General features: G+C 36.7%; 2 protein-coding genes across 2 annotated transcripts; both read left to right on the plus strand.

Annotated features, from left to right (window-relative positions):
* Window positions 1-4,465: 4,465 nt before the first annotated feature.
* Window positions 4,466-8,058, plus strand: prf1.9 (perforin 1.9). Its single transcript, XM_059527097.1, has 5 exons — window positions 4,466-4,686; window positions 5,130-5,678; window positions 5,766-5,904; window positions 5,988-6,205; window positions 6,842-8,058. Exons 2-5 carry the CDS (start codon window positions 5,149-5,151, stop codon window positions 7,719-7,721), a joined length of 1,767 nt encoding a protein of 588 aa, XP_059383080.1. The 5' UTR covers window positions 4,466-4,686; window positions 5,130-5,148; the 3' UTR covers window positions 7,722-8,058.
* Window positions 8,059-8,363: 305 nt separating this feature from the next.
* Window positions 8,364-12,873, plus strand: prf1.1 (perforin 1.1). Its single transcript, XM_059556069.1, has 5 exons — window positions 8,364-8,444; window positions 9,650-10,203; window positions 10,332-10,470; window positions 10,585-10,802; window positions 11,610-12,873. Exons 2-5 carry the CDS (start codon window positions 9,692-9,694, stop codon window positions 12,478-12,480), a joined length of 1,740 nt encoding a protein of 579 aa, XP_059412052.1. The 5' UTR covers window positions 8,364-8,444; window positions 9,650-9,691; the 3' UTR covers window positions 12,481-12,873.
* Window positions 12,874-13,163: the final 290 nt, after the last annotated feature.

Genomic DNA, 13,163 nt, shown 5'->3' on the forward strand with positions numbered 1-13,163 from the left:
AGCAGATGAATTGCAAAATAGGCTAAAAACATCAATTAAACACAGTCGAAAAGCGTAATGAACAGCAATTTACATTTACACATGGCTTTAATTAAAATTATACCTCCGCTGGATGCCAGAAACCACATATTGATGATGTAGTAAAATAGGCTAATCGCTGATTTTGACCGGTTCTTTGAAACGAACGGTTCAAAAGAACCGACTCGCAGAACTGAGTTGGACTTCCCAGCACTAAACCTTAAAGCTAATAATAACAAGTGTGAGAATTGCAGGTGGCATAATGACATTCAATGATACAAGGTTATGGATGATTATTTATTGCAAATATTTCTGTATTATTCTTTTTTAATATCTTTGTTTGAGCGTAAATATTAGTAGTAGTAGTAGTAGTAGTATTTTGCATAGGCTTTATCTTTTTTATTGGATAAAAGATTCAATAACATAAAGCTGTTCACATGCTTAAACCTTAAGTTGTTTTGTAAAAAGTTAATTAATCTACTGTATTTTGTTTCCTTGCACAGTTATTTTAGCACCATGTAGCAGTACAGACTATAATCAGTGTTGGGGAGAAACTAGTTATGCTACATATAACAGAATTTCATAATTTAATTATAAAATAAGTGTCACTGTAATCTGTTACAGTTACTAAGAAAAATTTGGAATACAATTTTCATTTCCAAATAAATTAATTTCACAAACATGCTGTACACAGATTTAATTAATTCCTTTCCCAAAGTGCATCAACTGCTCTAAAATATGAGACACCAATGTTTCAGGAGTTTAGGACACATGATTATTTGATAACTGTTTTATTTCCTATTTGGGATTATGTACATTATTTATTTTTGAAGGTTAATTGTAAGGTTAAACCACCCTGCTTTAAATGTTTTAAAATTATCTACAGTTGACATTTATTATTTACAAAATTAATAATAAAAAAATAAATAAAATGTAAGTAGTTACATTACTTTAATAAAGTACTTCTTACATTTTATATGTTTTATATGTATGCATTTTATATGAGGAATTTGTAATATGTAACTTATTTGGCCCTTGTGGATTTCACAAGGGCCAGATGTGGGCCGGATCTGTTGCTGTCTGGGATATTACATTTCCAAAGTAACCTTCCCAGCAATGACTATAATGTATGCAGGTCAAAACCTTAAATTGTTTAGCATCTTAACATCCATTTGACTACACCACACAAAATAACACATACACCACAAGTCTAAATAAAAATTTCCAACCACTATGTGAAAATGTAGTTGTTTTATGAGTCATGATGCCCATGCAGAACAAACCAGGCAGACCGCAGTTTATCAGCATCTGGTCCTGTGAAAACAAGCTGTTGTTTCCTTAACACAGTTTAAAACAAATAGCGAACTGAGGTGCTAATGTTCATGGTTAAAACATTGGTTACACTTTTTAATGGTTAAAAAGTAAAGTTACATGACCTAAGATACACAGTTTGCCTTTTACATTAATTTTAGCTTAAACACATGCATTATGCATGCATCAATATACTGTTTGCATTATTTACAGATCTGAATCAACAGTACAATCATGCTAAAAAAAAATATAAAGCTTTAAAAACAAGTCAAATAACAGTTTTAAAGGGCTATTTCACCCAAAAATGAAAATTGTTTTACTCACCCCTGAGACAACCTAAGTGTACAGGTGCTGGTCATATAATTAGAACATCATCAAAAAGTTGATTTATTTCACTAATTCCATTCAAAAAGTGAAACTTGTATATTATATTCATTCATTACACACAGACTGATATATTTCAAATGTTTATTTATTTAATTTTGATGATTAGAACTGACCACTAAGGAAAATTACAAATTCAGTATCTCAGAAAATTAGAATATTACCAACTGAAAAGTATGAACTTGAAAAGTATGAGCATGTACAGCACTCAATTCTTAGATGGGGCTCCTTTTGCCTAAATTACTGCAGCAATGCGGCGTGGCATGGAGTCGATCAGTCTGTGGCACTGCTCAGGTGTGAGAGCCCAGGTTGCTCTGATAGTGGCCTTCAGCTCTTCTGCATTCTTGGGTCTGGCATATCGCATCTTCCTCTTCACAATACACCATAGATTTTCTATGGGGTTAAGGTCAGGCAAGTTTGCACCGCAAACCATCACTGACTGTGGAAACTTTACACTGGACCTCAAGCAACATGGACAGTGTGCCTCTCCTCTCTTCCTCCAGACTCTGGGACCCTGATATCCAAAGGAAATGCTAAATTTACTTTCATCAGAGAACATAACTTTGGACCACTCAGCTGCAGTCTAGTCCTTTTTGAAGCGAGACGCTTCTGACGCTGTCTGTTGTTCAATAGTGGCTTGACACAAGGAATGCGACAGTCTTGAATACGTCTGTGCGTAGTGGTTTTTGAAGCACTGACTCCAGCAGCAGTCCTCTCTTTGTGAATCTCCCCCACATTTTTGAATGGGTTTTGTTTCACAATCCTCTCCAGGGTGCAGTTATCCCTATTGCTTGTACACTTTTTTTTCTACCACATCTTTTCCTTCCCTTCGCCTCTCTATTAATGTGCTTGGACGCAGAGCTCTGTGAACAGCCAACCTCTTTTGCAATGCCCTTTTGTGTCTTGCCCTCCTTGTGCAAGGTGTCAATGGTTGTCTTTTGGACAACTGTCAAGTCAGCAGTCTTCCCCATGATTGTGTAGCCTACAGAACTATACCGAGAGACCATTTAAAGGCCTTTGCAGTTGTCTTGAGTTAATTAGCTGATTAGAGTGTGGCACCAGGTGTCTTCAATATTGAACCTTTTCACAATATTCTAATTTTCTGAGATACTGAATTTGGGATTTTCCTTTGTTGTCCGTTATAATCATCAAACTGAAATATATCAGTCTGTGTGTAATGAATGAATATAATGTACAAGTTTAACTTTTTGAATGGTATTAGTGAAATAAATCAACTTTTTAATGATATTCTAATTATATGACCAGCACCTGTATATGACTTTCAGACGAATCCAGTTGGAGTTATATAAAAATTGTCCAGGTTATTCCGAGCTTTATCATTGCAGTCATTGGGTGTTACAGTGTTTCAGTCCAAAAGAATTTAAATAAAAAAGCGCACAACTGTAAAAAAAAAATAATTTAAAAAGTGTCTCACACGGCTCCGGGAAGTGAACAAAGGCCTCCTGTAGCGAATCGATTAGTTTTTGTAAGAAAAATATCTATATTTAAAACGTAATCACTTTAATCTAGCTTGCGCTCACTGGTGTAAACTGATGCCATATGAGGTCGGCTCTGCTCATGCACTGCTCAAAACAAAACAACAGTCACCAATTAAAAGTACAAATTGTGGATTTGTAAAGAAGAATGTGAGAGGATTTCGATACAAGCCAAGAGGATTTCCTTTGCTAAAGTAAGGAAACTTTGCTTCCGTTGATCCTGTAAACAAACGTTGGTTTTAACGAGACTCACAGGTGCATGTGCAACACTGACCTCATACGTCATCCTCCCGGAGATGCTTCTTTGTACTAACTGTTGGCACAAGCTATAGATTAAAGGGATAGTTCTCCCAAAAATTAAAATGTGATGTTTATCTGCTTACCCCCAGGGCATCCGAGAGGTGACTTTGTTTCTTCAGTAGAACACAAACTGAGATTTTTAACTGAAACCGTTGCAGTCTGTCACTCTTATAATGTAAATGGGTGGGAATCATGGCATAAACATACAATAAAACAGAAAAAAAAATACACAAACAAAACCAAATTGAACCCTTTGACTCGGGACGATATATTGATGTGTAAAGACATGAAACGATCGGTCTGTGCAAGAAACTGAACAGTATTTATATAGTTTCTTACCTCTGATTCACACAATGTGCAAACTGTTCTCCTAATCTGGTCCTCCTGTGCACGATCTACTGAAGAACCTTGGATGATCTGGGGGTAAGCAGATAAACATCACATTTTCATTTTTGGGTGAACTATCCCTTTAAAGTGATTATTACATTTTTAATGAGGATTTTTTTTTTTTAAATGCATCAATTCACTACAGGGGGCCTTTGTTCACCCCCCGGAGCCATGTGAGAGACTTTTTTTATGGATGGATGTTTTTTATTTAACTTCTTTTGGATTGAAGCAATGCAAAACCCACTGACTGCAACAATAGAACTTGAAAGATCAAAGACAATTATTTATATAACTCTGACTGGATCCGTCTGAAAGACAAAAATTCATATACACCTAGGATGCCTCTGGAGTGAGTAAAACGCAGCCTCATTTTTGGGTGAACTAACCCTTAAAGTGTCAAACATCTACGTTTAGAGTTTGATTTCTATAAGCTTGCTTTTCAGGTCGTTAAATTTTGCATATAATTATGTGAATGTCTCTGTGTTGGAGATTCACTACTTATCAATTTTTTTGCAAATTCTGGTATAGGCACCTAAAAAATCTTTTTTTTTTACATCTGTTTTGCTGAATTTAAACCACATCCCATGATGTCAAGCAACACCTTTTCATACATTCTATCCCTTTGACTCGTTTTTTTCACACATGATGAGTCAGTGACCATCTAAGTGTGAATGTTCTTGTACCTGTCCATTGCAGTTGGGACACATGAAGTGCATAAATATGAGCACAGAACTAGTAGATCTCAGTCTGTGTTGGGCGCTCTCAGATAACGATTAAAAAGACCTTGCAGGTAAGTGAAAAAGTGCCTAAACTCACTCACTTAATTGTGAGTTTATTAACTGATAATAATACCAATATAAAAATATCTTCAACCTAGTTTTAAACTATTTTAAATTCTGTAAAAAAAAAAAATAAAGGATGATGCTGAAGCACTAACAGCATTAAAATTATTCTAGTGATTTTGCATGGGAACAATATAAAAGGTAAACTGCTAAAAATCTAGCATCCCTATATAGAATGGTTAATTATAAAAACATTAAAACTTATTTTATACATAAGGAAGGGTCTAGGATACACCGGTCAAATCCTGCACAAAGACTTTAATTAGAACCAATATACGAGCAAAAAACTTCATATATTGACATTTGCACAGTTAACAGTATTAATATTGTGCTCTTATAATCGGAAGATTTTTTTTTCAACCTTATTTCTGATTTATGTATATCATGGCAGGATAACACCCAAACTCACAATGATTCCTCTAGCTATCCTGTGGGCTGGGATTCTTCTGTACTTTCCTCTTCCAACCAGCCCGTCATGCTTTCTGGGTAAAGAAGCAGAGTGCCAAGATGCGGATTTCGTGCCAGGATCTGACTTGGCTGGAGAGGGCTTTGACATAACTAAGATGCAGCACCTGGGGACTTTTGTCATCGACATGAGTAAGTGGGAGCTCACGAATAACACGTGTAACCTGTGCAAAAACCCATTCATGCAGAAAAAAAAGCAGAAGCTCCCAGTGTCTGTGATTTACTGGAGGGCCACCCAAAAATGCAAAAGGTCATTATCCAGCTCCGTTTATGAGTCCAGCGAGTCCCTGGTCAGTTCCAGCACCTCCTCCATAGAGAACAACTGGAAAGTCGGCCTGGGAATAGGCAACATGGTTAGTAAGATATCGCTGATGATGGCTGGAACGAACTCCAAACTCGCTGAGTATTCAATGGCAAAGACCAAAAAGGACAAGTTCAGCTTCATCAAACAGTCTACATCCTGCGAATACTACATGTAAGACTTAAAATATGAGTTAATTGCTGTGATGCATATGATTGTATAAGGGTTTTAATGTGCATCACTATTAACTGTTGTCTTCAGATACAGCATTAGCAGCCGCGCTTCTCTTCATCACGAGCTAAGCAATGAATTCACAAGTCTTCCAGAGACGTATGACAACCAAACAAAAGAAAGCTACTTGTCACTTGTCGAAAAGTTTGGCACACATTACATTGTCCAGGTAAGCCAAAATATGTAAATATCAATGTGTGCTAATTCTCTCAGTCTAGCGCAAATGTGTCACTGTTGCTTGTAATCTGTTAGGTGAAACTCGGTGGAGCAGTGCAATCTGTGACCAGTGTCAGGAACTGCATTGCTACTCTACAGGACCTCAGTATTGACGAGGTCAAAACATGTCTGGGCGTCGAGGCATCTGCAAGTGTAATGGGGAGGACCAGCGCTGACACTGCATACCGTCACTGTAAACAGAGCAAAGACGAAAAACTGAGCAAACACAGTTTTGCTAACAATTTTTCTGACAGGTTTGTTCTTTGACTTGGCAGAATGTGATTTAACTGGATTATCAGCTAAATTATTAGTTAAAAATGGCTAAACAATATAGTCTGATATAAATATTAGTTACATAAATATTAGCTTTATTTGAGTATGTGTGTGTGTGTGTGTGTGTGTGTGTATATATATATATATATATATATTACAATTTATAATAGTTATTTTTATAATTTTTTATTTGATATTTTTAAACGTATATTTTTAAATGTATAATATCTATAATATAATAAATACATTTTTATTTATGGTTTATTTTTGTATTGCTTTTTTATTATGTCACGTAATTAAAATTATACTTATGGTAATAATAAGATTTTTTTTGTTGAAATTTGAAATTTAATCAGTGAAAATAAAATGGGATTCACAGTTTAATATTTTCCTTGAAAGGTAGTACATTAATATAATATAATATAATATAATATAATATAATATAATATAATATAATATAATATAATATAATATAATATAATATAATATAATATAATATAATATAATATAATATAATATAATATAATATAATGATAAAAGTGTATGTAATCATCATCATCATCATTATTACTGGGGGAAGGGTTCAAGCTTTCTTTTCTTTTCTTTTTTTCCACAAGGTTAACTGAAATCACAGGTGGCCACGCTCAAGACACAGCGCTTCTCTTCTCAGACAGAAATGATCCTGGTGCTTTCAATCAGTGGCTCGCCACAGTGCCAGAAAAACCAGACGTGATTTCCTTTAAACTGAAGCCCCTCCATATGTTGCTGCCAGTCAAGAATCCAAAATATATGCAGTTACGCCGAGCCATTCGTGACTACATACTGCAGAGGGCCCTTATGAAGAACTGCTCTACTCCTTGCAAGGCCGGTATCCCAACTAACCCCAAAGAGCCCTGTGAGTGCAGCTGTCATAACATCCGTGGAGTAAAAGCAAACTGCTGCCCTGCACAGCGTGGACTGGCTCAGATTAGTGTAACCGTGATGAAGGCGACAGGTCTATGGGGAGATTACTTCTCACAGACCGATGGGTATGTCAAGGTCCTGAGAAATCATAAGGTCTTCCTAGGGGAAACACCAGTGATTTGGAACCAAAACTCACCAACCTGGAACTGGAAGTTTGGTCTTGACAGTTTTGTTCTCTCTCATTTTGGGGGGCTGAGACTAGAAGTGTGGGATAGGGACAGCAAGTGGGACGATGACCTGCTGGGGGCGTGCAACATACAACTACAAGCCGGAGTCAAAAGCGACTTCTGTCGACTTAACCATGGTTTGCTGTACTACAAAACGTCTATAACTTGTGCTCCTAGTTTAGCTGGCTCCTCATGCACAGAGTATGTGAGCTCTCCGATGGCCTCCCATCTAGAGAAGGTATACGTGTCACGACACGCCCGTCCCATCCCCAAAGATGAGCTGCTGAAAATGGGAGTGCTTTTAGATGAGCGCGGTATGCGGTTTAGTCAAACGAGTGATCATAAAAGCAAAACCCAGACTTTGTGAAAGCTTATTATCAAAGCACAATAAATTAAGTGTTTGTGTTTTGCATTAACGTGACAGATAACTATCCTTTTAACATCTTATTATTGGTGCTTAATGAGCTTTTTTAAATTTTCTTAATGCTATTCAGATCTTTGATACGACCTGTGGGTGTTTGCTATATTCCCTCAGTATGCTTTATGCTTTGCACTTTCTTGCATGCAAATTTTTGTGGTTAATAAAACAATCATGAAAAAAGTTGAAGAGATTTTTCTAAGTCATTCTTGTCATTTTTCGTTGTTAGGATGGCGAACTGTCAAAAGTGTGTAGGAGGTTTAACACCACGAGAGGAACTATGTGACTAACAGCAGCACTGAGGCACATTTAGTCAAACATTTAGTTCTGATTTGACACGTTTAGTCCCACGTTCTGGTTCTACATCTGCATGTTTTAACAATGCACAGGTCAACATGAAAATGAAGGCTCACATGTTCCCTTGACTTGTCGTCTAGACCACATTTCAACTTAGAACATACTCAGCACTGAAGTGGCTATTTGAGACCACATTCAATTCCTCTAAACTGAAAAGCGTACCCTCACTCAGCCCACAACGGATGGATGAGTGTATTTTTTATTGGTAGCATGTAACGGTAAAGCCCACCCACAAGCTAGCGTTTGTTTCCTACATATAGCCCCCTCTCACACTTCAGTCATCAATGACTGCTGGAAAATACAGAGTAGTTCAAGGTAAGAAGAGAGTTTTACATCACCTTTTAACGAAAATAGTGATTTGTTTCTTGCTGCTTAAGTTTGCCTGTGATGTAATGCAAAAGAAATAAGCAACTACAATTGGTTCATTTTTAATAATATTCCACATTATCCCTGTAAGCATAAAACTACATTGTCATGATCCTAAGTACTATATAAAAAAGCTTTTTCTATCATGTTCTCCACACAAGGCATACATCCTGTTACGGCAGTCCTGTTAATATTTCAGAATTAGTTACATTTTGGAGACTGGAGTTTAAAAGTAGGGCAACATTTTTTTAAGTATGTGTGAAAAATTGTGTTTTATGGTCGGTCACAATTGTTACCGTGGGACAATGTGTGTACTGAATTAACATATTTCTGCAGTCATAAAAATCATTACCTATCTCAGTCCAACTATTTTAAACAGTTTGATCACGTTCTAGGGTTACTATATTGCATAAAATATAGGAATATTGAAACTTTTTTCAAAATTGTTACTTTGTTTGTAACACATCATCAATGTTTATGTTATTTTGTGCTACCAGTATTACAACATCAACATAGTAGCTTATTTGTAACATTTGAACTTTAATTCAGTGCAATATTTTGTCATTGCAACATTTTAGTGCAGTTTTCACTAACAATTGCAATTGGATTTCTATGTATTGCCAACCTAAGTTCACTGTCATCCCACTATTGTGACCATCAAGATTGTTTACTCAAGCTATGACCACACTCAACAAAACTGAATATATGTGAATTCAAATATTAATACTTGACACCTTAAAGATAATGTGCACCAAAAATCTGTACCATATCTTTGTTAACATAATTTACTAGCCTATCATTTTTGAGCCTTGATGGAGTCATCATCTTCTCAAGAAACTGCACATATTTGATTCTATATTTGCAGGAAGTGCACTAAAACATCAGTCAATAAGGTTTTCAGAGGTTTATAAATGAAAACCTTTTTTATGGTCACTAATGTGACCAGCGGGATTAAATAGGTTTTAAATGTAACTTAAATTTGTTCTTTTTAATTATTCCTTATGATCCCTGTAGCCAAGATACACTATTTATTTTACTCACCACTGACTGTGCAATTCAATTGACTGTCATTTCCAAGTTTGCATAAAAATACAAAAACAGATCAATAAAATATAAACACTCGCACATACATAACTGTCATGTTTTTTTCATAGGAAAGAAGAGCATCCAAACACATCTCAATCCATTTTACAGGAATGCGGGCCGGACTTGTCTTTTACCTCTTTCTGCCCATCGTGCAGTCATGCACTAAAGGTAAACCGAATGAATGTGCAGAAGCAACCTTCGCCCCCGGGTCCAACCTGGCCGGAGAAGGATACGATGTGACCAAGATGCAGCGCAAGGGAGCCTTTGTCATCAACACGGAGGTCTGGAGGCGAAAGGATAAATCATGCACTCTTTGCAGGAACCCCTACATGGAAGGAGCAAATCAAAAGCTTCCCACATCTGTGGTAGACTGGAGATCCAACAAAAAGTGCAGCATTCAAGTATCAAGTTCCCTGTACCAGTCCAGTGAGGAACTTGTCAGCTCCAGCATGTCCTCCATTGAGAACAACTGGGCGGCTAGTTTGGGTATAAATGTTAAGGAAAATTCAGGCTCATTAATTTTGGCAGGAACTAACTCGAAGCTTGCAGAGTACTCAATGGAGAAGACCAAAAGAGACAAGTACAGTTTTGCCAGTCAAAGTATCTCTTGTTCATTTTACAGGTGTGAAAAACCAGCTCCCATTGCCTCATGCCTTTCTTGAATACTGAATACTTTTTATTCATGGTAAAAGAAACAGAAGAGTCATAACCTTCTCCCATCGCCTCTAACATTTCCATGTCTACCTACAGCTACAGGGTCTCCAACAAGCCTGTCCTCCATCCCGAGTTCAAGCGCTCTGTGAAGGAGCTTCCCAAGACATACAATCTTGATTTCAAAAATCGTTTTTACAAGTTCATCAACACCTATGGTACCCATTACCTCACTAAGGTAATTCTAGTTTACAATGTACTCCACATGCATGGATTACAAAGGCCCAAAATGCTTCAACAACACAATACACTGCGAGTCAAACCATTAATCAGGAGTTTTGTGTTTTGCCAGGTAACTCTTGGAGGAAGCGTACACTCTGTGACCAGCATCAGACAGTGTGAGACCGCTCTGCAGGGCTTAAGTGCAGATGAAGTGAAGACATGTTTGGACGTGGAGGCAAGTGCCAGCATCCTTGGCAAAGTAGATATGAAAGCAGAAAGTAAGCACTGTAATGAAGACAAGGACAAAACAGAGAGCAAAAGCAGCTTCTCCAGCCGCTTTAATGACAGGTGGGTTTAAATCATGACGTGTATTGTAATTTGTAGCTTGTCATATATTTACTGTACTCCTATTTTTAATCCCCTATTTTTTACATTTAGATTAGCTCTGCCATAATCTAATGCTCACTTAAAGTAAATTAATAAATAACTCTAAATAGTTAACTGTAATCTTTAGCAGATCTACGATTTGATATCCCTTCTCAAATACTGTAAATGATAATATTGTGGTGCCTAAAATTCATTTAGCATGAATAATTTTAATTTGTCTATTTATTTGTAATATTTTGTATTTTATTCATTCAGACATACAGTATAGATTTTTTTTTTTATCTCAGTCATTTATCTGCTATCAGCCATATTGTCAGCAGACATTTACTCCTGAAGCAAATTAAAAATTAAAAATGTTTTCTTAAAACAAGAACAAATATCAATGGGGTAAGAATTCATCCTTACCCCATTGGCAGTCATATTTAAAAAAAAAAAAAAAAAAAAAAAAACCTTAATTAAATTAAATGTTTGTACTGTTTTGGTGTTTTATCTGTGTTTTGATGTTGTTGTTTTCTTTTTGAGGAATTATTTTTATTCTTAGATAGCACTTTGGTTAGTGCTCTGTTGTTTTAATGGTGCTTTATACATAAATAAACTGAACTAACTAAAAGTAAATGTATCTTCATGTTATAATATTTAGATATTTGTACTGGAAAACATGACAAAAACACTGAGAAGGAAACTGACTTGATGAAAATAATTTCATGTTCACTTCAAAAAGGCTTTTAATATTAATGTATCCCTAATCAACTTGTTTTTAATTCAAAGGCTGACCGAGGTGACCGGAGGTCACACTTCAGACCCTGAGCTGCTTTTCTCAGGAGGAAAAGACCCATCAGCTTACAAAGAATGGCTCGACTCCCTACCACAAAACCCAGATGTGATTACCTACTCTCTGGAGTCCCTGCATGAGCTGATCTCCCAAAAAGATCCAGTGCGCAAACACTTGCGCCAAGCCATCCATGACTACATCCTGGAAAAGTCCCTCTGGAGGAACTGCACTGACTCTTGCAAAGACGGCGTCAAAACCAACCCAAACAACCCGTGTGCCTGCACTTGTCGCAACAATCCCGGGATCACACCAGACTGCTGCCCATCTAAGCGTGGACTTTCTCGGGTAAAGGTCACAATCGTGAGGGCCCAAGGCCTGTGGGGTGACACGACCACAGCGACCGATGGGTATGTTAAATTGTTCGACAAAAATAACATTCCGATTGGACGCACTGATATGATCACGAATAACAACTCACCCTACTGGGGGAGGACCTTTGATTTGGGTGATGTTGTCCTGGCAGATAATGAAAAGATAAAACTGGAGGTGTGGGATGAAGATAGTAAATGGGACGATGATTGGCTGGGAACCTGTGAAGTACCCATAAAAGCAGGTCAGAATGACAATTTCTGTACTTTAAATCACGGTCTGCTGTTCTACAAAACAGAAGTGACATGCGCTCCAAGTTTGTCTGGCCCCTACTGTGCAAAGTATGTCGGTTCCCCCATGAACTTTCAACTGGAGAAGGTATACACATCCCGAAATGCACGACCTGTGCCGGCAGAAATACTGATGAGCAAGGGAGTACTTCTGGACAGACTTTATGTATTTCAAAAGACAAATTACAGTGCTAAAGCTATTCTGTAGTCAGTTTTGGCTTTGGATCTGATTGTGCGACTATGCAAAATATAACTTGAACCTTGCTTGTATTAATCACTATTAAAAAGAAATATTTAATATAATTCTTATTTTCATATTTCTCAACTTCAGAGACAATGCGCAATACATACAGATATATTTATTATCTGCTGTTTTTATTGGAGGATTTCTATGCTTGCACTGGCAATGTTTCAAAAACACATCATATGCATTGTACTGTGTTATGCTCTTTCAGTCTACACTTTGTATTGCTGAAAATGATTTGTGTTTATTGCAAGTAGCATAATGTCACTATGACAGTTTTTTATTGTGTGTAAAAGTAATCCATAACTTAAAATGTAATGTTCCATGTCATGAAAGACTATAAATTGTCTGGTTGGAGTTGGAGTCATTTTTCTTTTTCTGACCGACTGGATAGTTAAAAAATGGCATAATAAATGGGGTCCAAAACAACACTAGACACCACTTTGAGACATTTTGAGGTCTTTTTCAGGTTTGAAATGACACAAGGTAAATGAGTAAATGATGACAGAATCTTTACTTTTGGGTTAACTATCCCTTTAACAATGGCTTTGACTTGTTTCCTCTTAAATGTCACCTCATGAGTCTGACACAGGATGCTTGTTATGTGGTTTTCCTGTAGATGGATGAGAACAGAGCAGTATGTTTAC

This window comes from Carassius carassius, chromosome 1 (genome assembly GCF_963082965.1).
Source record: "Carassius carassius chromosome 1, fCarCar2.1, whole genome shotgun sequence".
NCBI lineage: Eukaryota > Metazoa > Chordata > Actinopteri > Cypriniformes > Cyprinidae > Carassius > Carassius carassius.

What these genes read in the sequence shown, in the direction of transcription:
- prf1.9 (XM_059527097.1), top strand. Translation starts at nt 5,149, where the DNA reads ATGATTCCTCTAGCTATCCTGTGGGCTGGGATTCTTCTGTACTTTCCT. An exon ending in GCACACATTACATTGTCCAG is followed by an intron (nt 5,905 to 5,987) that starts GTAAGCCAAAAT and finishes GTAATCTGTTAG; the next exon opens with GTGAAACTCGGTGGAGCAGT. An exon ending in GCTAACAATTTTTCTGACAG is followed by an intron (nt 6,206 to 6,841) that starts GTTTGTTCTTTG and finishes TTTTTCCACAAG; the next exon opens with GTTAACTGAAATCACAGGTG.
- prf1.1 (XM_059556069.1), top strand. Translation starts at nt 9,692, where the DNA reads ATGCGGGCCGGACTTGTCTTTTACCTCTTTCTGCCCATCGTGCAGTCA. An exon ending in ATCTCTTGTTCATTTTACAG is followed by an intron (nt 10,204 to 10,331) that starts GTGTGAAAAACC and finishes GTCTACCTACAG; the next exon opens with CTACAGGGTCTCCAACAAGC. An exon ending in GTACCCATTACCTCACTAAG is followed by an intron (nt 10,471 to 10,584) that starts GTAATTCTAGTT and finishes GTGTTTTGCCAG; the next exon opens with GTAACTCTTGGAGGAAGCGT.